The sequence below is a fragment of the Miscanthus floridulus genome, chromosome 1, assembly GCF_019320115.1.
Source record: "Miscanthus floridulus cultivar M001 chromosome 1, ASM1932011v1, whole genome shotgun sequence".
Taxonomy (NCBI): Eukaryota; Viridiplantae; Streptophyta; class Magnoliopsida; order Poales; family Poaceae; genus Miscanthus; species Miscanthus floridulus.
The window spans coordinates 148101253-148128519 of NC_089580.1; the positions used below are offsets into that span (position 1 = coordinate 148101253).

The following is a 27267-nucleotide window of genomic DNA, read 5'->3' on the forward strand; positions in this document are numbered from 1 at the left end:
CTAAATATGACTCCAAAGGAAATATGGAAAGGTTTAAAGCGTGACTTGTGGTGAAAGGTTTCACGCAAGGAGAAGGAATAGATTACAATGAGATATTTTCTTCAATCTCTTGTAAGGATTCTTTTAGAATCATAATGGCGTTAATGGCATATTACGATTTATAATTACATTAGATGGATGTAAAGACGGCGTTCCTTAACGGGATTTAGATGAAAATATTTATATGGCACAACCAAAAGATTTTGTCATAAAAGGGAAAGAACGTATGGGAAGCCGCCTGAAGAAATCCATTTACGGATTAAAACAAGCCTCTAGACAGTGGTTTTTAAAGTTTGATGGAACGATAAGGAAGTTTGGGTTTAAAGAGAATGTAGAGGACAATTGCATTTATACAAAGTTCAAGAATGGAAAATTCATTTTCCTAATCCTGTATGTGGATGACATCTTACTCGCTAGTAGTGATGTTAATCTACTACTAGAGACGAAGAAGTTCTTGTCCTCAAATTTTGATATGAAAGATCTCGGTGAAGCTTCGTTTGTTTTAGGAATAGAGATTCACCGAGATAGAAGAAAGGGGTTTTTAGGATTATCGCAAATGGCATACTTAGAAAAGGTTCTAAAGAAATACAGTATGCATGCGTGTAAGTCTTCACCTGCTCCTATAGTTAAGGACGATAGTTTTGGGGAATTCCAATGTCCTAGAAACCAATATAAGATCGATCGAATGAAAGCGGTTTCATATGCTTCAGCTGTGGGAAGCTTGCAGTATGCTCAAGTATGTACACGCTCTGACTTAGCTTTTGTTACCGTGATACTTGGCAGATATCAAAGTAATCCAGAAATAGAACACTGGAGAATGGTAAAGAAAGCTTTGCGTTATTTGCAAGGCACAAAAGGTCTCATGCTACCGTACAAAAGATCTGATTCTCTACATATAAAAGGGTATTCAGATTCAGATTTTACGAGAGATGTAGATGATAGAAAATCCACATCAGATTATGTATTTACTTTCGTAGGGGGAGCTATATCGTGGAAAAGCTCCCAGCAAACCGTCACTGTATCGTCCATGATGTATGCCGAGTTTGTAGCATGTTATGAGGCCACGGGGTAGGTGAACTGGCTAAAGAAATTCAGCCTGTTCGTTTCGTCGTAAACGATCGTTGATTATTTACTGTTAGCTGGTTTGGTGTGAGAGAAAAATATTGTTCCAGCTTATAATCCACGATCGTATACGAGCAGGCGAACAGACTGATTAATGCCTGGGTTAAAAGTGGGTGTTTGACTAGCGAGAAATGCGTAATACAGGATGTCAATATTTGGATATAATTGAAGAAATTGTTTGAGGCCTTTTTTTATTAAAAAACTCTTTTTCTAATATTATGAAAGATATAAAGAGATTTTTGGGACTGCTCTAAATGACATTTCTAAATTTTTGCCATATATACGGGCCACAACACAAGAGTGAACGCACTGTATGGAAAATAAAGTTTTTTCCTGAAAGAAACAGCTGCCCCGTACCGGCCACAAGAGTGAACGCACCATATGAAAAATAGTGTTTAAAAAAAAACAGCTGCTAAAGACCAGATGGATGAAACAGCGCCAGTATTATATTACCGGCACGAGGACACAACCCACCTCAGAGCATGGGGGCCGCACCATGCGGCCTCATCAGTTTGCTTTGCTCGGAGCTTTCACACCTTGCCAGCTCTCATTTCGGGCCCGCCCCTGGTTGACGACTTGGCAAGGTCGTCGGCACGCGGCAGGACACGCGTTTTTCATGTCACGATTTTTTTAATATTTTTTGTAAACTAATTTTAAATCTAACACTATTCTCTCTCTCTAAAACTAACACTTTTGGTCACGCCTATTGCCATGTCGCGGCGAAACATCTGTGCCGCGCCATACATGGTGGTGCGGCGGAAGGATGACGTGCGCCACCGACCTTAGCGCGGCAGAGCCGGCTAAAAGGCCCGTGGCCCAGTCCCGCCTGCCTGCCGCGCCCGCCGCGCCCACGCCCCTACCCACCGCGCCTGCCCGCCGCTTGGAGAAGACTATTTTTTAACTTTTATTAAGTTGTTACCAAAATAATTTGAATAATAAAGATGAAATTAGAGAAGACTTTCAAAAAAATTTAGGCGTGAGAGATTTGGTAAGTCTAATCTAGTCTAATGAATTTAGTTTGACAAGTTTTAGTAGCAATTAAAATTATAGCTTGTCAAATTTTTAACATGATAAATTTTGGAAGCGCACCCATCGTACCCTCTGTGTCTCCCATTCTTTCCATCTCTCCCCGAAGAGGAACGGCTGAACGGGCACAATGTCATCTTCCTCTTCGCAAAAATCACTGTAAGGTCTCCTTGTCCTTTGGTGTATCCTAGGGGTGACTGCTAGCAATTTCTTCTCTAGGTAGTGTTTGGTTTGGATGGGACAAGGTCGACGTTGCTCGGACGAGCGCGGACGCGTGAGGAAGAAGAGGAGCGCAGCGAAGAACCAGACCGGCGCCGGCGTCGTGTCCACCTGCCAGCTCACCGCGCCACGCCCTCCTGCCACTCCCAAGTGCTATCGACGCCCGGCCCTCCGTTGCCGCCTCCCTCCCTTCCCTTCCCTTCCATTCCCCGGCCGCCTCCCTTCCTCCTCGGCATGCTGTCGGTGTTGTAAACAACTACAAGTGCTGCCACGACGCATTAAAATGAATATGAAGCAAATAAATGGAGTCCATGCGCAAGTTGACAAGTTGCCACATAATATTTTCATTGGTTCATGAGTCTGCAAGTTTCGGACGACAATATTTGTTTGACATAAGTTCGACATAACTAACGAAGTCCCAGGAGTGTAAGGATCCCTCGGACGCCTCTGTCTCTTCGGATTTGTAGGCAACACATTGGGAGTGTAGCCAACGTCGATGTGGTCGCGTTGCCGGTGCGTACGGCTCATACCCTACAAGTATATGATATGCACGATTACTTATAATCTTTATTATCGTTAGTTCATGGAGCCTACGTATTTAAATAGACTACCTTTGTTACTACATGTGAGGATCCTTGGGTACCAAGTGGGGTACCACCTAGCTGAGATATGTCGATCTCGTCCTGCGGCCAATCGTCCCACTGGTGGTGCTGTCTGCGGAAGTCCAGGGGTTCGTCGTCATCGTCCTCGTTTGCAGGGTCCTTCCCAGCGCTATGATGTGGTGGTGTACGCACTGCGGAAGTGGCACCTGTCACCGGCTGAGAAGAGCCGGCTGGTGTCCTCAAAGTGCCAGAAGACGTGCCACCCGACCGCGCCGGGACTGCCGGTTCCACCCAAGGAGTGTCCATGCAGCTCAGCTTCTGAGCTAGCTTCCTGCAGCTCCGCTTCACCTTCTACATAAATAGACGTTAAAGTTAGTGCATTTCCCAAACACATATACACTAAAGAAACATTTTTGGAACAGAAAAGTTTATGTTTACCTCCATAAAAGCCTCGAGAACGCCTGGCCCCTTCCCTCTAGACTCGTGAAGCCGAAACGCTGCTTCGTTGGACAACCTTGACAATTGTGTCGACTGGGTACAGAAACGCGGTTGGACAATTTTAGTACACATACTTAATACCAAATGGATAACAAATTGTACCATTCGAGTATCTTACCACGTATCTTTAAAGTGGGGCTCTCTATAGCTGTGTGTCGTCCCTAGTGGCAATGTCGTACACATCTTCGATCATATCTTCCTCGTCGTCCTCGTCAATCGCCTCCTTAGTGTACGGGGGCTTGATATGTGTCCTCATAGACCTGTGAAGCCACCGTAGGTACTCGTCGATGGTGTGCTGGTCGTGTGGGGGACCCGCATCGATCGGCTGTTAGTCTCTATTCTGCCACAACTGGATGTACGCGTTATGTGTCACGCGCCAATCCTTGGTTTTGTACCTCTTCCTATGGTCATACCTGCAACAAAACGATTGTTAGTTGTATCATACACATCTCTGAATTGTAGCTTTGTTATTAATCAATAACGCACCCGTGCAATTCTTGGTTGGTGGAGTAAAGCGGTGGTGGGCAGCCTGTCATTCTTCCAAACTGCCTGCAAACCCTGATGGGCAAGTGAATCTCGACCACGTGGAAGAAAATAAGAGGGACGTTGCAGCGATACTCGTGTGACTCATCCCTAGTGATAGGACTCATATAGTACTTGAGCTCTGAAGCATCCCAAGGACACCAATGCACCTGAACATTTTGTAATTCAGTTAGATTGTGATATAGTGTACATGAAACAAGACACATGTATGATAGTAAAGAGAGCGTAACCTGGTGCTGTGTCAGGACGTCGAGACCGTCTGTGTACTCCCTGTACTTGCGCCTCGCATTCCCTCTAACTAACTCTGCTTGCATCTAGATATACAAAGTTGTAGGGAGTGTATCCTGCCCGTTCTATTGCTGCATTGAACACGATAATGAATTAGCCATTAATATTTTCATCATATGTAACTGCCGTGAAGAATATAGTGAACCGAAGTACTTAACGGTAAACCAGTAGCAAGGGGCCTTCCAATGAGCCATCGTTCCTAACACCAAACCTAGAGTAGGTAGGAGCACCCCCTAAGGTTCGCATACCCTGAGGTGCGACAGCAGGCAACGGATAGTTGTCGATACGTCCATGCCAGGACTGCGCTGCCCCAGCTGTACGCCACTATGTTCTCCCACGGCTGGCGTAGTATGTCAAGAAAGATCCAGCTGATGGTGTTGCTCGAGGCTCTGGGAAGAGGAAAGCACCAAGGAAGTGCCAGAGCCACACTCTAGCAAATCTGTCGATCTAAACCTCATCATCCTGTGGGTCCAAATAATCAAAGCGCTCTGTGATCCACGACGACAAAACACCAGAACTTTTCCTAAAATTCACTAAAGAAAATGAGACCCGATGGCTGCAGGAAAGCAATGCAAGTATTAAATAGGCTTGAATTGCTCACTTATTTTTCTTGGAAATATCGTCGTCCGGTGGAAGAAAGCCAGTGAACTGAGCCGCCAGCTCCCTCCAGTGATCGTTGTCAACTACATCTGTCACTGAAAGTCCCCCCAATCGAAGGCCAAAGATAGCCTTCACATCCTGCATGGTCAAGGTCATCTCGCCGCAAGGAAGGTGAAACGTGTGGGTCTCAGGCCTCCACCTGTTATAAAAATAGAACGACTGTTAGTTGCCTCAAATTTGTTATAAGAATGTTTACATACAACGAAGGCGCTCGCACCTGTCTACAGCTATAGTAAGTAGTGCTGGGTCAAGGGACGGAAGACCGTAGTTGACAACACGGACAAGCTCCAGGAAGCCGGCATGCCGTATGTACGGCGTGTAATGCTCGTCCCATTGGTGTGCCCTGGTATGCGTGCGGGGCCTCAAGGGAGGCAAGACCACCTCTGCGTCGGTGTCACTCAAGATGTGTGCTCGGTGCGGCTCATCGTACTCCACCTCAAGAAGGGGGTACAACGGGTGCTGCGTGGGAGGGGCCACCCTGTTGCAAATTGATAAACAAAAGGTTAGAGTATTCAAATTAACAATATTCAAATTAACATTATGTAGCATTGCAAAATTTGAACTACTTGTTATGCAATAGGAACACAATATGAAAGCACATGTATATATTTAAAGTAACATTAACAGACATATTAAACAACTTCACTAGGAAAATAAGCAACTTCTATGTATTCAAACGGACACAAACGTCATTGAAGCTAGGAGGTTCATCAAACCATTCCAAATCGCCGTATCACGCACTACTAAGTACCGACACTTGAAAACTAGTATCTACACTGACAACCTTTACTACTATAAACTAACTAAATAATAAATACATAATCAATCCCTAAACCCAAAGGCCTAACTAACAGTAACCTAAACCCTAACTACCTAACCAAACCTTAACTATACTACAACACACAACCTAAACCCTAAAAACTACCTACCTAAATAAACAAATTCACTAACCTAACTATACTAAATCACTAACCTTAACTATCCTAAATCACTGACCCTAACTAAAATAACATTCATAATAACAAGAAATCGAGAGAGAGCTACCTTGATATGAGCCAAAGGAGAGGAGGCGGCGCTGGCAGGCGAGGCGGCGGCGGCTGGCGCAGGCGAGGAGGCGCTGGGCTGGTAGGCGGCAGCGCTGGCAGGGGCTGGTCTGGCGGGGGCACAGGCAGGGGCTGGGCGGGTGGGGGCGCAGGCGAGGCGAGGCGACACTAGGTGGGCGGGTGCGTAGGCGGCGGCGGCGTTCGAGGGCGAGGGTGAGCGCAGTGGGGTGTCGCGCGGGCTTTTAATTGGGCCTTGCCGTGCCACCAGCGATGGCGCGTCACAACCGCGCCAAGATGGGTGGCGCGGCAGAGCCTGCCACGACGACGCCACGTCATCCTCCCACTGCGCCACCATGCATGGAGCGGGACATGCGTTTTGCCGCGTCATGGCAATAGGTGCGGCCAAAAGTGTTGGTTTTGGAGAGAGAGAAAAACAAACAGTGTTAGATTTAAAATTAGTTTACAAAAAAGTGTTAAAAAATCCATGTCGCCATGTTTTGGACAGCTCCTTCGGCCTCATCCCCCGCCCCTTCCTCCCTACCATGCGGTCATGCCAGCCTCGCTCACAGGGCTACAACGGTGCCTGCAGGAGCCGCTCTCGTGTGGCCCTGCAACGTGCTAATCAGCAAACGATCACGAGTTTTAAGGCCCTGTTTGGTTTCCATAAGTCAGGTGACTGAAAAGCAGTGACTTATAAGTCATGCCTGTTTGGTTGTAGATGACTTATAAGCTCATGCCTGTTAAGTGAAAGGTGTGGGCCCCACGCGGAAAATGGTGGCTTATAAGTTTTAAGCAGGGGTGAACCAGCTTATTTCTTATAAGCAGAGGTGACTTATAAGTTGGTGGTGTTTGACAAAATCAGTCACTTATTTCACTTTTTAACTTATAAGTAGGTGACTTATTTGAAACCAAACAGGCCCTAAATGCGAACCATCGTTTACATTTTTTTAGCATTTACTCTCTTTTCTATTTTTTGTGCTCTGATCAATGCAAGATCCCTATAGCCCATGACGGACCTTGACGAGGAACCTTCCTTGGTGGACAATCGTCTCCCTTTGATCGCAGTTCATCGTGAAGGCCCCGTTCGTTCGGAGGAATTCTGGAGGAATCTGGAGGAATTTGTGAGAGAAAAACACTGTTACGGATGAAAAAAGAAGCGGATCAATCCGGATTTAAGAACACGCAAACGAGGCCGAAGAAGTTACCAATGTCAAGCGTCCACTTGTCTGTCTACCACTGTCCTCCCGCATGTGGCCATGGTGGAGGATCTCTCTTTCATCCATGGGAATGGAGGCCCTCCATAGCTTGATTTAAAGTTTCTTCCTCCGCCACTACAAATTGCAACAAAGTCGAAGATGGTGCAAGCGATACTAGTACTGGTGAAGCCAGAGGGAAAAAAAAAGGGGCCACGCCCACAAGTTACCAGTACGTACGTACGTGCTACTAGTAGGGTACTAGCACTAGTACCTCGCTTCTTGATCTGGCGTTGCATCCACCGAAGCCAATCGAGGAGCATTCCGGGCCGTTCCGCAGCTAATGAGACGGTGGGCCTTGTATTCTTGTAGCAACGGCTTGGAGCGCCCGGCGCGGTCTCTGTCGCGTTGTCACCTGCAGGCGGACCACTGACTGGATCAGGCCACGGTTGGCGCTTGGGCTCTGCTCGACCGTCGGCCCCAGAAAAGCCGGAAGCGGCCCGTGTGCGCCAACGACTGTGGCGGGCGGAGGCGCACGTCAGTGTGCAGGTGCGGCCGTGCAGTGCAGCGTCAAGAAATCAGGCTCCACGTCCGCTGTGGATAAGGAGAGGACAGGTCCGCGTCCGTCCATACCCGGTGCGACGAACCCAAACGTGCAGATGCAGCGCAGCGCCGGAAGCAGCGTTCCTTAAATTTCCAGCGTCTCCAGTGGACCAATCCGATCGTGGCCGTGGCATATGCCGCTTTGCTATTTGCTTGCACGCCAACGCCGATGCGCTGGCGGACGTAGACCATCCGGTGGCCGGTGGCCCGTGCTCGTGGAACATTTGCTGTGAAAAGTTTTCTAAAAAATACTACAATAGCCATCATACATGTATGGAACATTAAATATAGACGAAAAAAATTAATTGTATAGTTTAGTTGGAGATCGCGAGACGAACGTTTTGAACCTAATTAGTCCATGATTGAACACTAATTACTAAATAAAAACAAAAGTGCTACAGTAGTCGAATTCCCAAAATTCGCGAACTAAACACAGCCTTATCCCCGCGCATGGCCTGGATGGTGGACAAGGACATGTCAGTTTATTTTCTGTCATTGTGCGGACGTAGTCGCCTGTTTGTTGTTCCGCTGCACAGCAGCATTCAAATTCGCGTCTCGCTTTCTGGAAACGAAGGGGATATAAAGAGCCTCTTTGGCAGGCTGCGGTACGAGCTTCCGCTCCGGCTCTTGTAGAAGCTGTGTTAAACGTCTATTTTAGAAAGGGTTTTGCATGAAGAGTCAGTCAAAGAGCCAGAGCTATTTTTTTTGTCTGTGCAGGCGAAACCTTAAAAATGAGCTTCGCGTGGCTTTTTGTTGTGGGTTCATGTCATCTAGTACGAATAAACCGTTTTGTTAAACGTTTTTCAAAACGGCTTCAGCTCCTCTAGATGAGCTGCTCTTTCAGAGAAGTCAAAGCCGGAGTCATTCTCAGACAAGCTGCGGTCCTGCCAAACAGGCCAAAACGAGGCTTTCCGGGTCCTTGATTTATCCTCCACAAATTTTCAAAACGCGTGACGTTTATAGCATTAAGTAGCTTGCAGGAAAAGGGAGTGCTAGCATGATTACAAAAAAGCAACTTGTCTGCTCCCCATACGCGAGTTGACTGTTGGCGCTAAATCCTTGATCCATTCCGCATCAACAGTTCTCGACTCCTTCCCCAAGCTTCCGATGTCGAATTCGAGTTCTAGAGAGAAACGTCACAAACTGCATGTCCGTTCGCTTCGTGTTCTTGATCCCTTGCAAAAAAAAGAGGCAGCGCCCTTTAATTTCCCCACCATTGTTAGAGACTTGCCGTGTGTTTGGTTGGGAGGACGATGTGGGACGGGATGGGATGGATCCGAGATCAGCGTTGTTTGGTTGTGAGGCGGAGTGGAACGAGGACGTCCCCGACGCGAATATTCGCGTGAGATGCGGGGCGACCCCGTCCCCCAAAATTTCACGGACGGGGTCCGTCCCAGGTGGGACGAGCGGCGAGCGCGCGGGGGAGCTCCGGCCGGCGAGCGCGCGGGGGAGCCATGCCGGATGCGGAGGAGAGCGCGCGGGGGAGCTCCGGCCGGTGAGCGCGTGGGGGAGATCCAGCCGGCTGCCGTCGCGCGGGGGAGCTCCGACCGACGAGCGCGCGGGGGAGATCCAGCCGGCTGCCGTCGCGCGGGCAAGCGCGCAGCCGAGATCCGGCCTGCTGCCGCCGCGGGTGACCTTCGGCTGCTGGCGTGCGGGTGAGGGCACGAGCGAGCAGCGGCCCCGCCGCCGCCGTGCGGGTGAGGGCCAGCTCCGCCCCGCCGACGCCGTGCTGCGAGCCTGGGAGGACGAGGAAGACGATGCGTGCGTGTGTAGGAAAAAGGGGGAAAGGAGGAAGGAAAAAATAAATAAGAAAGAAGAAAAAAGAAAAAAAAGGGAAAAGAAAAAAAATCTGATGAATATGGGCCATATATGTCAATAGCTCATCCCACTTTTGAAGTTTCAGAAGCAAATAGAAAACGGGTTAGTCCCGTCTTTTGTCAACCAAACAAAAAATGAACTCGTCCCATCCTACAAATCAGAGACAGGACCATCTCATCCCACCTTATCTCTCAAACGCTACCTTTGAGTCACGGGATTCCCTTCATTTCTCTTTTCTTTCTTTCCTCGGGATCAGTGACCCTCTCTGAGTCTGACTGGCGCCACCATGAACTCCGTATACCATGGTACTCCGTATTACTGAGGACGGCAACGGTAAAGCGTCAATCCACGTGCTTTCAGCTCTAAAGCCAGTCAAGATCCAACCAACAGTGTACTGTATTACTGAGGACCAAGTCAGTCCAAATATAATCTTTAATTCAGACAGGAAAAAAGAATTATATGCGGAAAATGCTACTCGTGGTGCAATAATCAACTGAATGAAGCGTAAACATGCTGTCATCTTACTTCTCTGTATTTTGATTAAGGGCATGTTTGGTTCGTCTAATAGCTACTAAATTTAGTAGCTTTTAGTCATTTTAATAATTTTTTAATTAAACGTTATGACTAAAAGCTACTAAAAAGACTTTAGTCATCTCTAATAACTTTAGAGTTACTAAAAATAACTAAATCGTTTAATAACTACTAAAATTTAATAGCTCGAACCAGTCTAGCACCAAAGTCCAAACCAATCGTTTTTATAAATAGATCGTATTAAATATTCATGAAAACTAGCGGCTCGCAGAAAGGCCAAGTATACCATGAAGTACAAGAAGAGCCGCGAGGCCACGCGCCTCGAGTCCAACGGCGACGGCGGCTCGCAGAAAGGCGGTGGCGATGTGCCGCCGAGCATCCAGCTGGACATCATGGAGCACCGTGGCGCCGCCGCCGCCGGGGGCGGCGGCGGGCTCGGCACCGGAGGTCCCGGCTCGGCGTCCTTCTTCGAGCCGTGGCCCGAGCCGACGCCGGGCAGCGGGAGCGGCCACGGCAGCTCCGGAAGGGCCGGCGGGCGGGAGCCGCCCGAGAAGCGGCTCACGCTGTTCGCGCTCCGGCTCGCCGTTCTCGAGAAAGCGGCGAGCGGGCTCGGGAAGCTCGACTTCGTGTGGGCCACCGTCGTGCTCCTCGGCGGGTTCGCGAGCACGCTCTGCATCACCGACTTCTGGTGCGTCACCGTGATCCTCGTCGGCGGGGGCGCGCGCGTCTTCAGCCACAGCCACGAGCTGGAGTGGCAGCACCACGCCACGCAGACCTCCACCGCGGGCGGCGCGTTGCGCTCCAGCTCCCGCTTCTTCCGCCACATCATTCGCGCCATCGTCGATCCGGCTGCCGCGGCCGCCGGAGGCGGCGGCGGCGGCGGCGGGCGCGACGACGACGCGCGAGCCAGGGCTGCGCTGTTCCAGCGCCAGATCGTCTCCTTCATGAGGCAGCGCGCCTGGCACGCGCCGGACGTGTCGCTGCTCCCCCACACCGGCTGGGTCTTCGTGTCCAGGAAGATCGGCAGGCTGCTCAACTGGCTGCAGGTGCTCTCCTCGCTCGCCTGCGTCGCGCTCTCGGTGATGCGCCTCTGGAAGCACGACTTCGGCGACCCCGACGACAGCCGCAACATGAGGCCGGCGCTCCTGCTCTTCTACACGCTGGCGCTCGTGGAGGCGTTGCTCTTCCTGTTCGAGAAGGCGTACTGGACGTGGAAGGTCTCCGTCTGCAAGCTGCTCCACCAGGTGAGCGACGAGTGCGAGCTGGGCGCGTACGGGCTTGTCTCCCTCAAGCGCTTCTTCTATGACGCCTACTCGCGGTGCATCGCTGGGAGCATCTTCGACGGCATCAAGATGGACCTCGTCACCTTCGCGGAGGAGCTCATCCTCTCGGACTTCCTCGACGAGCAGCTCATCGGCGTGCGCATCCTGCAGCAGTTCGCCAACAGCGAGCGCTCCGCGAGCGACACGCTGCGCAAGGTCGGCACCACCCCGAGGTCCATCGAGCGGCTCGTCGAGATGCTCAACTGGAAGCGCCCCGAAGAGGAGGAGGTGCGATGGTGCGCCGCCGAGATCGTGTCCAAGCTCGCCGGCAAGCGTCAGAACGCGCTCCGGGTGTCCGGCATCCCTGGCGCCATCGAGTCCGTCACGTCCCTGCTCTACACCGGCAGGGGTCCGCCCATGTCCGGAATGCACCCGCAGCTGCCCGGTGCTCCCGCCGACGACAAGCACGGGGCCTCACCGGCGAGCCGCGGCTACGACCACCTGCCGTTCAACCTGCTGGGCCTGCTCATCCTCAAGAGGCTCGCCAGGGACCATGACAACTGCGGCAAGATCGGGAACGCGCGAGGCCTGCTCGCCAAGGTCATCAACTTCACGCAGGCGTCGCCGGTTCTCCTCCAGAACCCGCACGTGACCGACTCGCAGGTGAGCGCCGTGAAGCGCGCGCTCAAGGTGGTCAAGATGCTCGTGTCCACGACGGGGAACACGGGGAAGGCGCTCCGGGAGAGCGTCGCGGAGAACGTGTTCACGGTGAGCAACCTGCGCGACATACTGCGGTACGGGCAGCAGCACAGGGAGCTGCAGAAGCTTGCCACGGACGTACTGACTGGGCTGGCCATGGACGACAGCGGCAAGGAGGCCATCGTGGCCACCGGAGGCGTCGTCAAGCTGCTGCTGTCGATGTTCTTCAATTCCCAAGAGACGGAACTCGGCTGCGAGGCCGGCGAAGCGCTGGCGATGCTGGTGCTGGAGAGCGAGGCCGGCTGCGCGGCGATACTCAAGCGCGCCGACGTGATGGACCAGCTCGTGTCGGCGTTGCAGGACGGCGACGCACGGCGCCTGAACGCGGCGCGGGTGCTGCGGAACCTGTGCGCGTACTCGGGGCAACAGCAGAGGGAGCGGCTGCGCGTGGTGACCAGGGCCCTGCCGGCGGTGCTGAAGGCCACCATGGTGGACAGAGATAAAATACTCGAGGTGTCCGTCGGCCTGACGACGGAGATCTTCAAGTTCATCGACGGCGAGCAGTTTGCCGCCGAGCTGCGCGGCGCCGGCGTGGCGGACGAACGGGCATACGTGGAGCGGCTGGCGAGCATCCTGCGGCAGTACAGGTATCCGGAGATCAGGGTCCCGCGAATGCGACGGTTCGTGGTGCAGCAGGTCATCTGGCTGGTGACGAATTCGGGCGGCCGCGGCGGGTACGTTGAGCTCCTCAGGGAGGTGGGCATGCAGCGGCTGCTAGAGTCTATCGCCGACACCACGTCGGAGCTGGAGTGCTACCACGTTTTCTCAGGAAGCGTGGGCATCAGCATGCACCGTGAGAGCTTCTCCGACATCGTGGACTCCGCGCTGGAGCTGATCGCCGGCAGGCGGCAGCGGTGATGGACCCCGAGCTCAAGACTGAAAGGTTGCATGGAAATGCATAAAGTGTGCACTCATTTTTCCGTTTCTTTTACATCCAAATTCACAGAGTGTAAAAAGAATCTAAATAAGTATGAAAATTACAAGGGACACCGTAGAATTTAAAGATTTGTACAGAGAGACTCGCGTGCCATGCCAAAACGAGGATGGTTTCTAATAAATACAATAGTTCCACATACAGCTCACAACAATTCTTTCAATTTGTACAATTACATAAGGGAGTTGCTATATTTCAGGTGTCTAAATGTTTACAAAATTTAAGAAATTAATCTTATACAATTAACTAGTATAATTAAAAATAACTTAAAGAGATAATTCACATTTTTTCTATAACCAAACAATAAAATAATTGCATGTTACCAGATGAACAACAAAAAATCAGACACTTGAGATATAGAAGAAGTGATTAGATAAAGTCCTACCTATTTACTAATGGATTTGTGGCCTTGGACTTGTTCTTCTTGATCATAGATGAATCCCTTCTTCGCAAGTGTTGAGAGCATTTCGTAAGTCTTCTTCTCATGAGGAAGGCATGACCTCCATCCTCTCCCCCTTCATTGCTTGAATCTTCACTTGAACTTGATGAAGGGATGGCAATATTCTTGGCCTTTTTCTTAGTCTTCTTTCTTGTCTTAACCACAAAGTCAAGATCTTTAAGCGTGGATGCCTCTTTTGTTTCTCCATGGACTGACATATCATGGGCCTTAATCTTGTTTACAAGCTGATACACCTCCAATTTATCGAGGTCCTTCTCATGGAGACTGGAAACCACGATGTCATACTTGTGCTTGTGGAGAGTAATGAGTATCTTCCGGTTGATTTCTCCGGTTGTGAGCTGCACAAGACAAGAGAGTTTATCTCCTCTATAAGAACATTTAAGTTAGTATACATGTATTGCAAAGTTCTTTTGGGGGCATCTTGAAAGAGTCAAGCTTGGTCTTAAGCACATGATATCGGTCATTGAGAATGGCGGTGATGCCTTTGCTGATGTTGATGAGCACTTGCCAAACATCATGGGCCAAGTCCCAACTAGGATCCTATCGAAGGCTTATTGCTGATCTATGTCTTCAAAGGTAGCATTCTTAGCACGAGCTTTCAACTTGTTTTGCTCAGCATTCATGGGTGTGTCGAACACGGTGGAAGCCACTCTCCAAATGTCAGGGGATGGACTTCAAGGTAAGCCAACATTGGGAGTTTCGAATAAAGAAAGTCCCTCCCCTTGAACTTGGGCGGTGTGTTCCCTCTCGGAGCCATTGCTCGTGTTCGTGAAGTCTAGATGAAGCAAGGAGGCTGTGATACCAATTATAAGGATCAAATGGTCCAAGAGAGAGAGTGTGTGTGAATTAGACTCTAAAATTAAATAAACAACCTTAACTTATGCTGAATCTATCCTTCAAGCACCTTGATACCTAAGTTCTTCTACAAAATCAATCTAAGAAGTTCTAATCAAGTCCTTAGAAAGTTTCACACAAAGTGTAGGTCCTTGAGAACAAAAAGCAATCCGAGGGTAAGCATTTTATCATGCTATTCTAGTTATCACTTAAAGGAACTTGCACCAAACAAGAAAGACAAGAAGTGATGCAAAAACCAAAGAGAGGCAAAGATACAATCAAAATTTTTTGTGTGGCGTCAGATTGTTGCCACAATCTCCTAGTCCACATGGGAGCACCAAAGAGTCACCTAGCCAAGACGAAGAAGATGCAGGGAACCAGGGGAATCAAACACACCCCAAGACTTGGTTACGCTCTACTCCACCATTGAATACCCCATCTCCACTCAGAAATGGTGGGTTTCAAACCATTAACACCAATTGGATGTTATATTTAATGTGGGTATGACCCATATTTTATTTAATAATTAAATCAAATAAATTCTAAGGCCATATTAGATGCTTGGTGCAATAAAATGGTGGATTGAATGTAGTTGATGGCTGAACTTGTAACGGTCATAGTTATGGCTGCGGCTACTAGTAACTCCCATGATTATGGTAGAGGTTACTAGTAATTGATGGACGCTTCATGATGCTTCATGACGTCCAGGTTCATCCTCTACACTTCATCTTCTACCTTCCATGCTTATAAAAAGGAGCGCTTACCTTCAGTTGCGCGGATGAGACACAACACCTCCAACACCATTGTTCTTCTATTGAGTTGCTACCGAGTTTCCCCGTCCCAATCCTCTACGCGCACGGAGTGTTGGGAGAGCAGGCCTTTGAAACCACCATCCACATAGCAACACCTGCTCGAGTGTGTGTGCGATCAGGTTTTTAGGGAGCATCTCTGTGACTGCTCGCTTCTTCCTGGTGATTGCCGACATCTTCTTCTTCCTCCTCGAATTGTCTACTTCTCGATGGACGTTCGAGGGATTACACTACGAACATCGTCCTGCATCGACCGTGGTCCGCGACATCGAGCAACGTAATATGTTGACTAGTGCGCATGGAGCCACCGGTGCCTTGAGTATGGGTTCCTCCGCTGGGTATACTTCTAATCTTATTGTCTCTATGTTCAGTAAGGTTTTTGTGCTCTTAAACATGATCAGTATGTTCATCATAGTTGTCACTAGTAGTTCACACGTGCACATATTTGTTGTCACGAATTTACTATTTTTTTGGATTAAATTAAACATGAAAATGCCTAAATTCCTAACAATCCAAAAACCTGATATTAGTCAATTTTTTGTTTGTGGTTTTGCTGCTGTACTGAAGCCCAATGATTTTGATGGCACAAATTACAAGAGATGGCGTGCTAAGATGGTCCTGTGGTTGACTGCTATGAACTGCTATCACGGCACATAGGGGAAGCCCGAACAACTTGCTTCTGAGGATGAGCAAAAGTTCACGGCGGTTGATAACATGTTTCGAGGCGCTGTGATTAGTGCACTTCATAGCAAATACAAGGACAATTACATCATATGCTCGATAGACAAAGAGTTATGAGATGCTCAATTCAATGTTTCTGATACTGGTAGTGAGCTGTATGACTACAAAATGGTTGATAACCGTTCAGTAGTGGAACAGGCTCATGAGATACAGGCGCTGGCAAAGAAACTTGAATAGTTTCCTTGTGTGTTGTCTGACAAGTTTATGGCCAGCGGTATAATCGCTAAGCTACAACCTTCTTGGAAGGATTTTGCTACTTCTCTGAAACACAAGAGACAAGAATTTAGTGTTGCTGAGCTTATTGGGTCTCTTAATGTTAAGGAGGGGGCAAGAGCAAAAGACATATGTGGAAAAGGACTTGAGTCTTCTGCTGCCAATATGGTACAGAGGAAAAACAACAATGCATCTCATAATAATAATAAGAAGAACAAGCAAGAGAACAACTCGAAGGCAAATCAAATAACCACTTTTAAGAAGAAAACAAAGAACAAAAAAGGTGGTTGTTTTGTTTGCGGGAGCGATGAGCACTGGGCAAGTACGTGCCCAGACTGCAAATTCAAGCAAGAAGAGAAAGCTACAAACATGGTTGTTAGCGAGGCTGAAGGAGGAACATCTAGGTACGAAAATTCATTACCTACTATTCTTTTAGTCTGTCATTCACCTGAGTGGTGGATGGATACTGGGGCTAACAAAAATGTGTGTGTTGATGCTATTTTGTTTTCTTCTTATTAGGCTGGCGGGACTGGAGCCTTACTGATGGAAAACGAGTCCCATGCGCGTGTTCTTGGTGTTGGTACGGTCATTCTGAAGTTCACTTCAGGAAAGACGGTGCTGTTGAAGAACGTGCAACATGTCCCCTCCATCATAAAGAATCTAGTTAGCATCTCTCAACTGTGTCGAGATGGTTATAAAATTGTCTTTGAGGCTAACAAATGTGTACTATTGAAGTATGGAACATTTGTTGGTAAATGTTATGATTGCGGAGGCTTGTTTCGCTTATCGTTGCATGATGATGTGTGTAATAAGGTTGTGAACAATGCTATTATCAATGATGAGTCAAATATTTGGCATTCATGACTTTGTCACGTTAATTTTGGTTGTCTATCGTGGCTAGCAAATCTGAAGTTAATCCCCAAATTTAACTTAGTCAATGGTTCTAAGTGCCATATATGTGTGCAATCTAAGCAGCCTCACAAGCCTCACAAGGCTACGGAGGCAAGGAACTTGATGCCATTAGAACTAAATTGGCACAAGAGAGGGGGAAAAGGACATAGCTGGTAACACGATGGCCAGGGCCGCTCTGTTAGCGCCTTGCCAATCTTTCGCCTGCTCCTCCTGCTCTACCTATCCCATCCTCACCTCGCTCGGGGGCCTTCTACAGTGGTCCTCCTTCAGCAAAGTCTAGCAAGTGGTTAGCTTAGTCGATCCTCTAGTGCATCCGAGCCATCGTCGGGATGGCCCGGGTCAAGGAAGACAGTGAATAGAGTAAACAAAGGTAAGCAAAGCAAGAGGGTCAAGAGGACGAGACTTATCTTGGTTTTTATTGTTGGAGAGGTAGGTCGGTGAGGGAGGTCGGTAGGCGGGCCTTGGCTCGGGAGACGTCACTTCTAGGCGGATGGCTCGGCGATGGCCTTCCCTCATGGGGAAAGGTTGAAACTCACCTTGATTGGATCAGCCCCTTCTAGGGGGCCGAGCGCCTAGATGGAGGGGCCAACTGAGCCACTGCTGCCGCTAGAGGTCTTGACCGCCTTGCCGATGCTTAGTCGATCGAGCACAACCGCCGTCTTGGACGCTTCCTGCACCGGCGCCCTTCCTGCATCGTGGCTCGGGCCATCAGGAGCACAGGGGGTGATGAACATGGCCGCTTAGGTGATGAAGTCTTGCTCGTAGTAGTAGCCCTGCTCGAAGCTGCCCTTGACGGTGATGACCCCCTTTGGGCTGGGCATCTTGAGCTTGAGGTAAGTGTAGTTTGGGATGACCATGAACTTGGCGAAGCATGGTTGGGCGAGGAGGGTGTGGTAGACACCGGGGAAGTCAACGACCTCGAAGGTGAGCGGCTCTTTACGGAAGTTGTCTAGCTAGTCGAAGGTGACGTTGAGCCAGATGCACCCGAGGGGTACGACCTCCTTCCTTGGCACAATCTCGTAGAATGGTGCCTTGCTAGGGTGTAGGCTGCTATGAGGGATGCCCATCTTGTCGAGGGTGCTAGCATAGAGTATGTTGAGGCTGTTGCCTCCATCCATCAGCACCTTAGTGAGGCACGTGATGCCCATAATCTGGCTGACCATGAGTGGGTAGCGCCCTAGATGGGGGACACGATCGAGATGGTCTTCTTGGTCAAAGGTGATGGCTGTCTGGGACCACTGAAGCTGTGTCGGGGCGAGGAGGGTGTGAACGGCGTTCACCTCCTACTCAGTGATGTGGTGCTGTCGGCAAGACTCATGCGCCTAGGAGCCCTCGAAGATCATGAGGCAGCACTTGGCCTCGGGGAACTTGTTGTCTTCCTCCTAGGCACCGTCCACCGAGTTGTTGGCCTTCGGGACAGGCTTCTGGGCCATGCCCTGTTGGCCGAGGGTGCTATGGTTCATGGTGGCACAGTCCTTGAGAAGATGCTTCGCCAGCCCCCCATGGAATGGGTAGGGGGACTCAAACGCCTTCTTAAAGTGTTCTAGTCATGCAGCGCACCCATGGGGTAGAGGTCTGGTGGCTCGGTCGGCCACGACGACCATCTCCACCCCACGGTGCTTTCGGTCCTTGTTTTGCCTGTCGTGGCGTCGCTAGGATGAGGCAGGATCATCGGCGCTGTCACCACCACTGAGGTGGACGGTGGCCTTGGCTTTCCCATTGAAGTTGGCCTGGACGGCCTCCTCATCTCGTGTCGTGTGTGGGGTCTCGCGGCCGAGTGTGTGGATGAGCGCCTTGTAGGTCATGCCACAGATGAAGGCGTTGATCATGTCGGCATCGATGATGTTAGGGAGCTCATTGCACTTCTTGGAGAAGCGCTAAATGTACTCCTAGAGGGTCTCATCGGCCCACTGCTTGCAGTTGCAAAGTTCCTAGGAGTTCGTCGGGCGAGTGTAGGTACCCTACAAGTGGCCGATGAGGACTGCATGGAGATCGCCCTAGCAGCGGATGCTACTAGGCTCGAGCTGCTCGAGCCAAGCTCTGGTTGAGCTTGATAGAAGTAGAGGAAGGTACTAGACAACAAAGTCATCATCTGACCCCCTAGCCTTCATGGCGAAGCGGTAGTCCTCAGGTCAATGGTCTAGGTTGGTCTTGCCATCATACTTAGAGATGTGCGTCGGCGGCCGAAAACACCTAGGGTAGGGGGCCACTCGGATCGTTGCCCCAAAGGCCAGGGGGCCTAAGTGATCTAGGATGGGGCCCCTGCCCCATCGCTCAGGGGTACAGGACCGCACCTGAGCGTGGAGCCTGGCCTCGATGGTGTCATGAACATCGCGATCATTGCCGATCTGGTGTCGCGCGAGGGGACACCGAGGAGAAAGGTCATGCCTTCTCTCCTACTGAGGCTTGGTGTGGCAGAACCGCCTAATCTAATGCCTTCCAGGAGTACTTGTGTTCCACTAGACACCAAGTACTCAAGAGAGGACACTAAACTACGTAGTTTCATCGAGCACACCCTAAGGGAGAATTTAAAAATCTACATTTTTCATCAGGATCATAAATGAGAGAATACAGCTTACAACATTCTTAAGTCATTTCTTACATTACTTTATTACAGTAACGGAATATTACCTCAATTGATTATAACCGCGGAATATAACAATGTTATCAGAGTTACAAATGAAGCAAGATTAATTTAATGACATGGTGGAGCATTAACATAGTGGACATTTTTATACAAGAGATCCTAGCAGATTTTATATCTTTTCTTATAAAAACCTTTAGTGAGGGTTATAAATAAACACTATGGCTGTACCGGGAAAGGAATCCTCTCTAAGCCCACTAGGAGGTTTCCACACACAAGAGTCAGATCTACATATCCTCCGGTTACCTACAACAGGGGAATTAAATCCTTAGTACTCGATTGTACTTAGCAAGACTTACCTGATAGGAGAAAAACAAAAGACTCTAAGGATATGCAAGGCTTATTTGGTTTGTGGGTTATTGCATCTGCGGAAGCATTACTAAATGTGCGTCCTTATAGTCAATTTTATTAGCAGTCATCATTAGTTCTTTAGCTAACCATTCTATGTAAGCACCTATGCTACTTTCAAGCAGGTGGTGAGCAATCAGAACTATTTTACCATCTTTCATATTCCAGTTCTTACTACGGTGCTAGACCATAGCCAAGTTGGTACCGTCTCATAGAAACATCGATTCGTGAACCAATGTATCCTAGCTGGGTACCCCAAAACACATGCCCCGTTTGTACCCCAGGCACAAACAAGACCGACCTATTCAACTTCTATTATGGGGTCTAGGTCCCCATCCAAACTTGGACTTCAAGACCCCACACTTGAGACCCGGTCTTAGTATGGTGCTTAGACCTCCACCTTTCTCCACCTCTAATCAGTCGGTCTAGAAAGAGCCGGATCCCGCGATAACAGCATAACGAGCCTTCCCGCTCCCATAAGCAATTATGTGCTCAGGATAATAAGTCTGTGACCTGACTACCATCCACAGCAACGGACGGTCCTCAATCGACACAGGCGGAACAAATGCAATCCAAGCCTCGCTCTAATGCCTAACCAAGTTCAGATCCAAAGTACCATTCCACTCAGTCTCCAATTATCATCCATATATATTCTATGTGATAGTAATATAATAACAACAATAATATCTTTCCTATATCTCTCGAGTGACAGGTAATCACTCGACTTCTACTGATTCCTATAGCATAGCAATCTACATGATCCTGACATACTAGTAGCACTCATAGGATAAGGATATATATATATATGCAAGTGGGTTTTCATTCAACTCCTTAAAACTTAATGCACAAGCATAAAATAAATTGTAGAATAATAGGGGTTATGCACCAGGGCTTGCCTGGGTAAGATATAACCAAAAGTTAGCATTCCATCATGGTGACACAATCATCAAGGCACCATCTTTTCCGCTACTTCAGTTGACTCCATGATCCATCGTTATTCCTATTATGATATACTTGGATGCAACGCATAGACATAAATAATCAACGACAACCGAAACTCTTAGAAATACGATTACGCATCGCAAGCTAATGAGATAGCTCTAACATGCTAGGCTACGTATCTATGTTGTCGAATAAGGCATTGTTTCTCAACAAGTGTTTTAGTTCTACAATCCTAAGATGTTTCGGCATTTTATTGATTAAATATATATTTTCGAACTAGGGCTCATTTAGCTACCTTAGCAAACTAATTATTATGGAGCTACAAAAATTATAATGAGCACCTAATAATATTATGAATTTACTGTGAAAGTTTCAGAGCCCACACTATCACCAATTTATCACAACAATTCCTACAAGTTTATATCTTACAATATTAAGCATCTTAAATTAATTAGATAAGTCTGGAAAGTATTATAAAACTATGTGAACAAAATATACTAGCAGATAGATCATGATTTTAGAAACCTAACAAAATTATTTTCACATTTTTTTGTTCACAAAACAATTTTATATTAAATTTTCAAGTTTACCTTAGAAACTAAATTAGAAAATGCTTTAGAAAATAAAAAGGGCTGGTGGCAAGCATTCGGCCCAGCAGACCTGACGGCCCAGCGTGGGTGTGGTTGCCACGCGCGTCGTGATGGCCCAGCATGGCCTAAGGCCAGCAGGCCCACGCGCGACGGTGACTTTGCAGAAAACCCCCCGTGCTTTTAGATAATAACATGACTATTATGCGCACTATTCCTACCGTCAGTAATCTTGCAACTATACCCTCGGATATTTTTACCTTTACCATGGGGAGGTCCCTAGGATCCCCTCACGTGCCGACGCGGTGGCCAACGGCATAAAGCGGTTACGCCAGGCAACCTAGACGCGCTACGACGGAAGTGAAGTAGCGATTGCGCGTGGGACCGTCTCGTAGGGTCGGTGCAACAAGATGACACGAGGGAGGGCAGTGACACTGCGACACGGGCATTAGTGTGATGTGACTATAGAGGGAGGTAGCGGCTTAGTGAGTAGGTGATTCGAGCGGCAGAAAGACTGCCACATGGGCAAGACGAAGGCCGCTGCAAAATCTGCTTGACCCCGCGCACGCCCTGGCCAGCAATGCCCATGTGGCAGAGACAGTGCCATCGAATAGGGCCAGGCAGTGGCATAGGATTGTATAGAGCACGGATGCGATGATGACATGATGGCGCCGGCAGCAGGGACAAGCCCACATGTGCGATGGCGAGGAGGGCAGCAGGCGCACCGCAGTGTGAGGCGGGAAGGGCGACAGCGGGGGCAGTAGCGTGATGGTCAGCAGCTGCAGGGCGATGATAGCGACCCGCTAGAGCCGGCCACGACCAACCCACAGCCAACCCATGGCTAGTAGCACGACACCGAGAGGCCACATGAGGTGACTGTGCACCCGAGCCAAGCATATGATGTGCATAAATTTTAAAGCACATCTAAAAACTATCCTAACACAGTTGAAGCTAATCTACCTCGACCATGCTAATGAGGGCACATCAGTCTACCATAAGGAGCAAAAACATGACATTAACCTTTAGCTAGATTTTCTAGAATTAATTCGCCAGCATGCCATTGTCACATTGTTTTCAAACTTAAAATTTCTTCCAAGTCTTGAGCTGAATTTGATTTCGAGTTCCATTTCTAAGCCATTAGAAATACTAGCTAGTCATATTATTTTTCTACAACAAGAGTTGCATTGTCATCTACAAAGTTTGTACTTCAAACTTTATTTAAGTATCACACACATGTTCTATAGTATTTTTGCTTAATAAAAATTGATTTTTAACCCTACTTGATATACATGAGCTATTGAATCAACATTGATTTAACATTTTTATTGGTTATTTTAGGCTATAAGAAATTTATCAACATCTTCTATCACATGCATTATTACATAAACATGATGCTCATGATATGATTTAGTAGTTGGTTTAGGACGTAACACCAAGGGTGTTACAACTCTAACCCCTTACAAAAAATCTCGTCCTGAGATTTGAAACAAGAATAAAAAAAGGGAAAAATATGATTGCACTTCATAGATCTAAAGTTACACAAAAGATTACACTACGTCGAACACTAAACCACATAGGGATTTATAGATATGAGGTTAAGAGCAACCTAGTACAACCCAGGCTTAATCCAGAAGTTGAGATAGACGCGGACAATGGAGAAACAACAAGAAAATAATTATCCAAAACATATCGTATGTTCAATAGATCCAGAAATAGGAGACTGAGAACTCAAACATCATGAACCCTAGGACCAAACTAACTAGAGGTGGACTTGAACTTCTTCGACAAAAACCAGATCCCTCCTTCTTCTTAGATTACACAATCACCTCTGACTAGTGACCCTAGTTCCACAAACGATGATAGTATCTTGTAACTCTGCTTCGGATTTGAGGGGATGGGGATGAAGGAGGATAACAAGAGCATCTTATAGTGGTGAATGACGGTGGGGGTGCAGCGCACCAGGACTGGAGGTGGCGTGGATGGGAGACACTGATGGTTTATGAGGTGAGGAAGAGGTCGGCCATGGTGCGCTCCCTACGCGAGCTTGAGTGGAGGGAGGAAAAAGGAGAGGGGAGGGGTTCGCTCGATGAGGGAGGCGTGCGGGCAGCCGTGTCCCCAAAAGAGGAATACAGGAGGGGTCTAGTACGGGAACGAGGGTGAGGATCGAGAGCCAACAAGATGCTGGGAAAAGGGAAACACACAGTGCACGAGTTCGGTGGATGCAGCATAATGCCATGGTTACGTGAGAATGGGGTACTAGTGGACCCTGACACTGACGGCGTCCGTAGGGCACACAGCAATAGTGACCGACATGCTTAGCGTGGTTGAGCTAGACATAGGGCTTGGGACACGATGTCCACTCAGGCTTTTGTAATCACTCCCTACTACCCAAAGGCTAACTTTTCCTTGTTGCTCTTCTTTTCCTTCCCTTCTTTGTTCACAATATGTGCCAATCATTTGTATGAACTGAGATCGCGACATACATGCTTCCTCCAAAACCACATTCTCTTGTTTACTTTGAGGGAACACTATTTCATCAACCCATTGTGGATTTCCCGTTTGAACACCCGAATATTTTTAAGAAGAATATTTTGTATCAAGAGCGGTATGGCGGTTAACTTGGTAAAGGTGCTTGGTCAACAACCTCGATACTAGTGCTTGTCGAGCAGCATCACCAAGTGGCAGCTGTTCCACAGGGGCCCTCGGTTTCATCGCGGCACCATAAGCTATTAACCAGGCAACTATTACCAACTTACACACAATGAAGGCGGTGGGGTCATAGACCACAGAATCAGAGGAGTATTTTAAGGAAAGATTCAGACAATAAGGGATCCTTTGGCAACAAGGGACAAGGAATTCTAATCCCACAATGGATTTGATTTAAAGAGATTCAAGTATTCTGCTAGGACATCCACAATTAGTCGATACAGTGTCCTACGTTATCCAATCATGGTTGGTCTGCTGGTATCTGAATGGTTGCTCTCTTGTAACCCACTTAACATCATCCTTGAAAATCCTAAGCACGTCTAACAAGACCTATGGGTAGATGGATGCAATAAACACAACGAAATAAATGAAATGCACATTCCAAAGTCCTTATACTGGTACAACATACAGGCACTCGCTCTCCCATTCTTGCGACACATTACCTACCCCTATGGCTAGATGATCTCAACAACTACGGACGAGATACAACAGAAAGATTACAATACTGGAGGACAATGATGAAAGACACCACTAACTACGGGTACATCTTTCCAAGGCAACTAATCTACTTTGTCGGACCACACATCTTCATTTTCGGGCTCGGTGGATCCTTTTACTGTCCTGGCTATGGATCTACCTCCTCTCTTGGCAGTGGCTGAGTGAGGGGAAGCAAGGGCTCTACTTCTGATACCTCCAAGGGTGGAGGTGCTGGTGGTACTACAACACCAGTTCTCCTTCTTTCTAGTGGTGGATAGGGATTCCCTCCAAGATCAAGGGATCCAGCCTTTCAGCGGCCAGCGTCCTACGCTTGGCCCTAGTAACAAGGTAGACCTCTCCCAACTAATGGGCATGCTGATCTTCAGCCTCCTTTAGGGCTTCTGACATGGCAGTCTTTTGACTCGCTGTGGCTGCCACACTGGCATGCGCTTCAGAAAGCTGCACCTGGAGCATCCTAGAGAAAATCTCGGCTTCCTCGGCTCGTCGGAGGCACTTCCTCAGCTTTGAGGCTTGCCGGTCATACTGCTCGTCCAGAGCAAGCAGGTACGTGGTTAAGTGCACCATGGTTGGGCTGTCTTCTTATGTATCTTGCCCTTGCAAAGCTTCCATGCAAGCCCTACATACCCGTCGATTCTTTTTCAAAGGTGGAAAGAACCTCATGGGGGTACGAGCAATGGGCTTCTCATAGATCTAGCAAAGATGCCGCAAGGCTTTGTGGGCCACAACTTGGTAGGTGTCGATGAAGTGAAACCTGGTTGTGGTCACATTTAGGCCTTAGTGATGTTGGGAAACTCCTCACTCTTCCCAATATAGACGATAACTTCACACCGCTCAATGCCATGCTTTTCATACTCATGGCCCTCATACTTAGGATGATCTTTGACTTTGAGTTTTTGCAGGGTGGCATATAGGATTTTGGGAAAACCCTTAGTGTTCAAACAGTAACTGCTAACCTAGGCTCCTGCCATCCTGATGGGTGGTTGCAAGGAAGGATTGAGCGGAAAGCTTGCTCAAAAGGAAAAGCTCGGCGAGATGGAGTGCATCGAGTGGTGGTACCAATGGCTAGGCTAGACCCTACTTATAATGGCAGAGCGGTTAGTGGTCTTGGAGCAGTCCACCTTCGGTTCCTGTGCGGTGCCACTACAAATGAATCAATCGAATTTTTCACGTGTTCAAGACGAGCGATATCCAAGGCTGGTAATGACTAGTACGGCTACCGGGCAAGGATTCGACAAGAGCATAGAAAGGAGTATGGAGAGACATGGGTCATGATAGACTGAACCACAGGCGAACGTGAAGCATGAAGCCATAGTTCAGCAGTAATTACCGAACAAGGGCCGGTCAGTCATGCACCATATGACTCGTGTGACATCTATGAATAGCGCATCTACCAGCAATATGGTCATGACGACTAAGGTATTACTAGTGCGACTAACTTAAAGATCGTATATTATGTGAGAGTCAGTGCACTAAAGAAAGCCTAGTTAAACCTATTCTGGATGCTTATACTTCATAGTTAAACACCCTAACTTTTGCAAAAATAAGTTGTCAAATTTTAGTTTAGAAAAGGATTTTGAAGCTTTATTTCCTCATTTATGCTCTGATACCACTTGTGGTAGAACCGCATAATCTAATGTCTCCTAGGAGTACTTATCTTCCATGAGACACTAAGTACTCAAGAGATGACACTAAACTATACAGTACCATCGAGCACACCCTAAAGGAGAACTCGAAAATCTATATTTTTTCATTAGGATCATAAATGGGAGAATACCGCTTACAACATTTTTGAGTCATTTCTTACATTACTTTATTATAGTAAAAGAATATTACCTCAATTGATTATAACAGCAGAATATAACAATGTTATCAGAGTTACAGAGGAAGCAAGATTAATTTAATGACATGGTGGAGCATTAACATAGTGGACATTTTTATACAAGAGATGCTAGCAGATTTTACATCTTTTCTTATAAAAACCTTTAGTGAGGTTATAAATAAACACTACGGCTGTAGCGGAAAAGGAATCCTCTCTGAGCCCACTAGGAGGTTTCCACACACAAGAGTCAGCTCTACGTATCCTCCGGTTACCTACAATAGGGGGAATTAAAACCCTGAGTACTCGATTGTACTCAGCAAGACTTATCCGACAGGAGGAAAACAAAAGACTCTAAGGATATGCAAGGTTTATTTGGCTTATGGGTTATTGCATCTGCGGAAGCATTACTAAATGTGCGTCCTTATAGTCAATTTTATTAGCAGTCATCATTAGTTCATTAGCTAACCATTCTATGTAAGCACCTATGCTACTTTCAAGCAGGTGGTGAGCAATCAGAACCATTTTACCATCTTTCATATTACAGTTCTTACTACGGTGCTAGACCGTAGCCAAGTTGGTACCGTCTCACAGAAACATCGATTCGTGAACCAATG

The 27267-nt window shown here is 48.0% G+C and overlaps 2 protein-coding genes across 3 annotated transcripts; one reads left to right on the forward strand and one right to left on the reverse strand.

Moving 5' to 3' along the window:
- Positions 1 to 10472: 10472 nt before the first annotated feature.
- On the forward strand, positions 10473 to 16734 carry LOC136497444 (uncharacterized). 2 transcript variants are annotated; one of them, XM_066493250.1, is made up of 2 exons: positions 10473 to 13089; positions 16717 to 16734. In XM_066493250.1, exon 1 carries the CDS (start codon positions 10473 to 10475, stop codon positions 13062 to 13064), a length of 2592 nt encoding a protein of 863 aa, XP_066349347.1. In that variant the 3' UTR covers positions 13065 to 13089; positions 16717 to 16734. The 2 variants fall into 2 exon arrangements, with proteins under 2 accessions (XP_066349347.1, XP_066349340.1); XM_066493243.1 differs by lacking the exon at positions 16717 to 16734 and adding an exon at positions 15811 to 15828.
- A 1115-nt stretch (positions 16735 to 17849) lies between these two features.
- On the reverse strand, positions 17850 to 18272 carry LOC136465057 (uncharacterized). The gene is made up of 2 exons (XM_066463949.1): positions 18108 to 18272; positions 17850 to 18062 (listed from the first exon to the last, which is right to left on the reverse strand). The coding sequence occupies exons 1-2, from the start codon at positions 18270 to 18272 to the stop codon at positions 17850 to 17852; spliced, it is 378 nt and encodes a 125-aa protein (XP_066320046.1).
- Positions 18273 to 27267: the final 8995 nt, after the last annotated feature.

What these genes read in the sequence shown, in the direction of transcription:
- LOC136497444 (XM_066493250.1), top strand. Translation starts at nt 10,473, where the DNA reads ATGAAGTACAAGAAGAGCCGCGAGGCCACGCGCCTCGAGTCCAACGGC.
- LOC136465057 (XM_066463949.1), bottom strand. Translation starts at nt 18,272, where the DNA reads ATGGTCAGCCAGATTATGGGCATCACGTGCCTCACTAAGGTGCTGATG. An exon ending in AGATTGTGCCAAGGAAGGAG is followed by an intron (nt 18,063 to 18,107) that starts GTCGTACCCCTC and finishes ACCTTCGACTAG; the next exon opens with CTAGACAACTTCCGTAAAGA.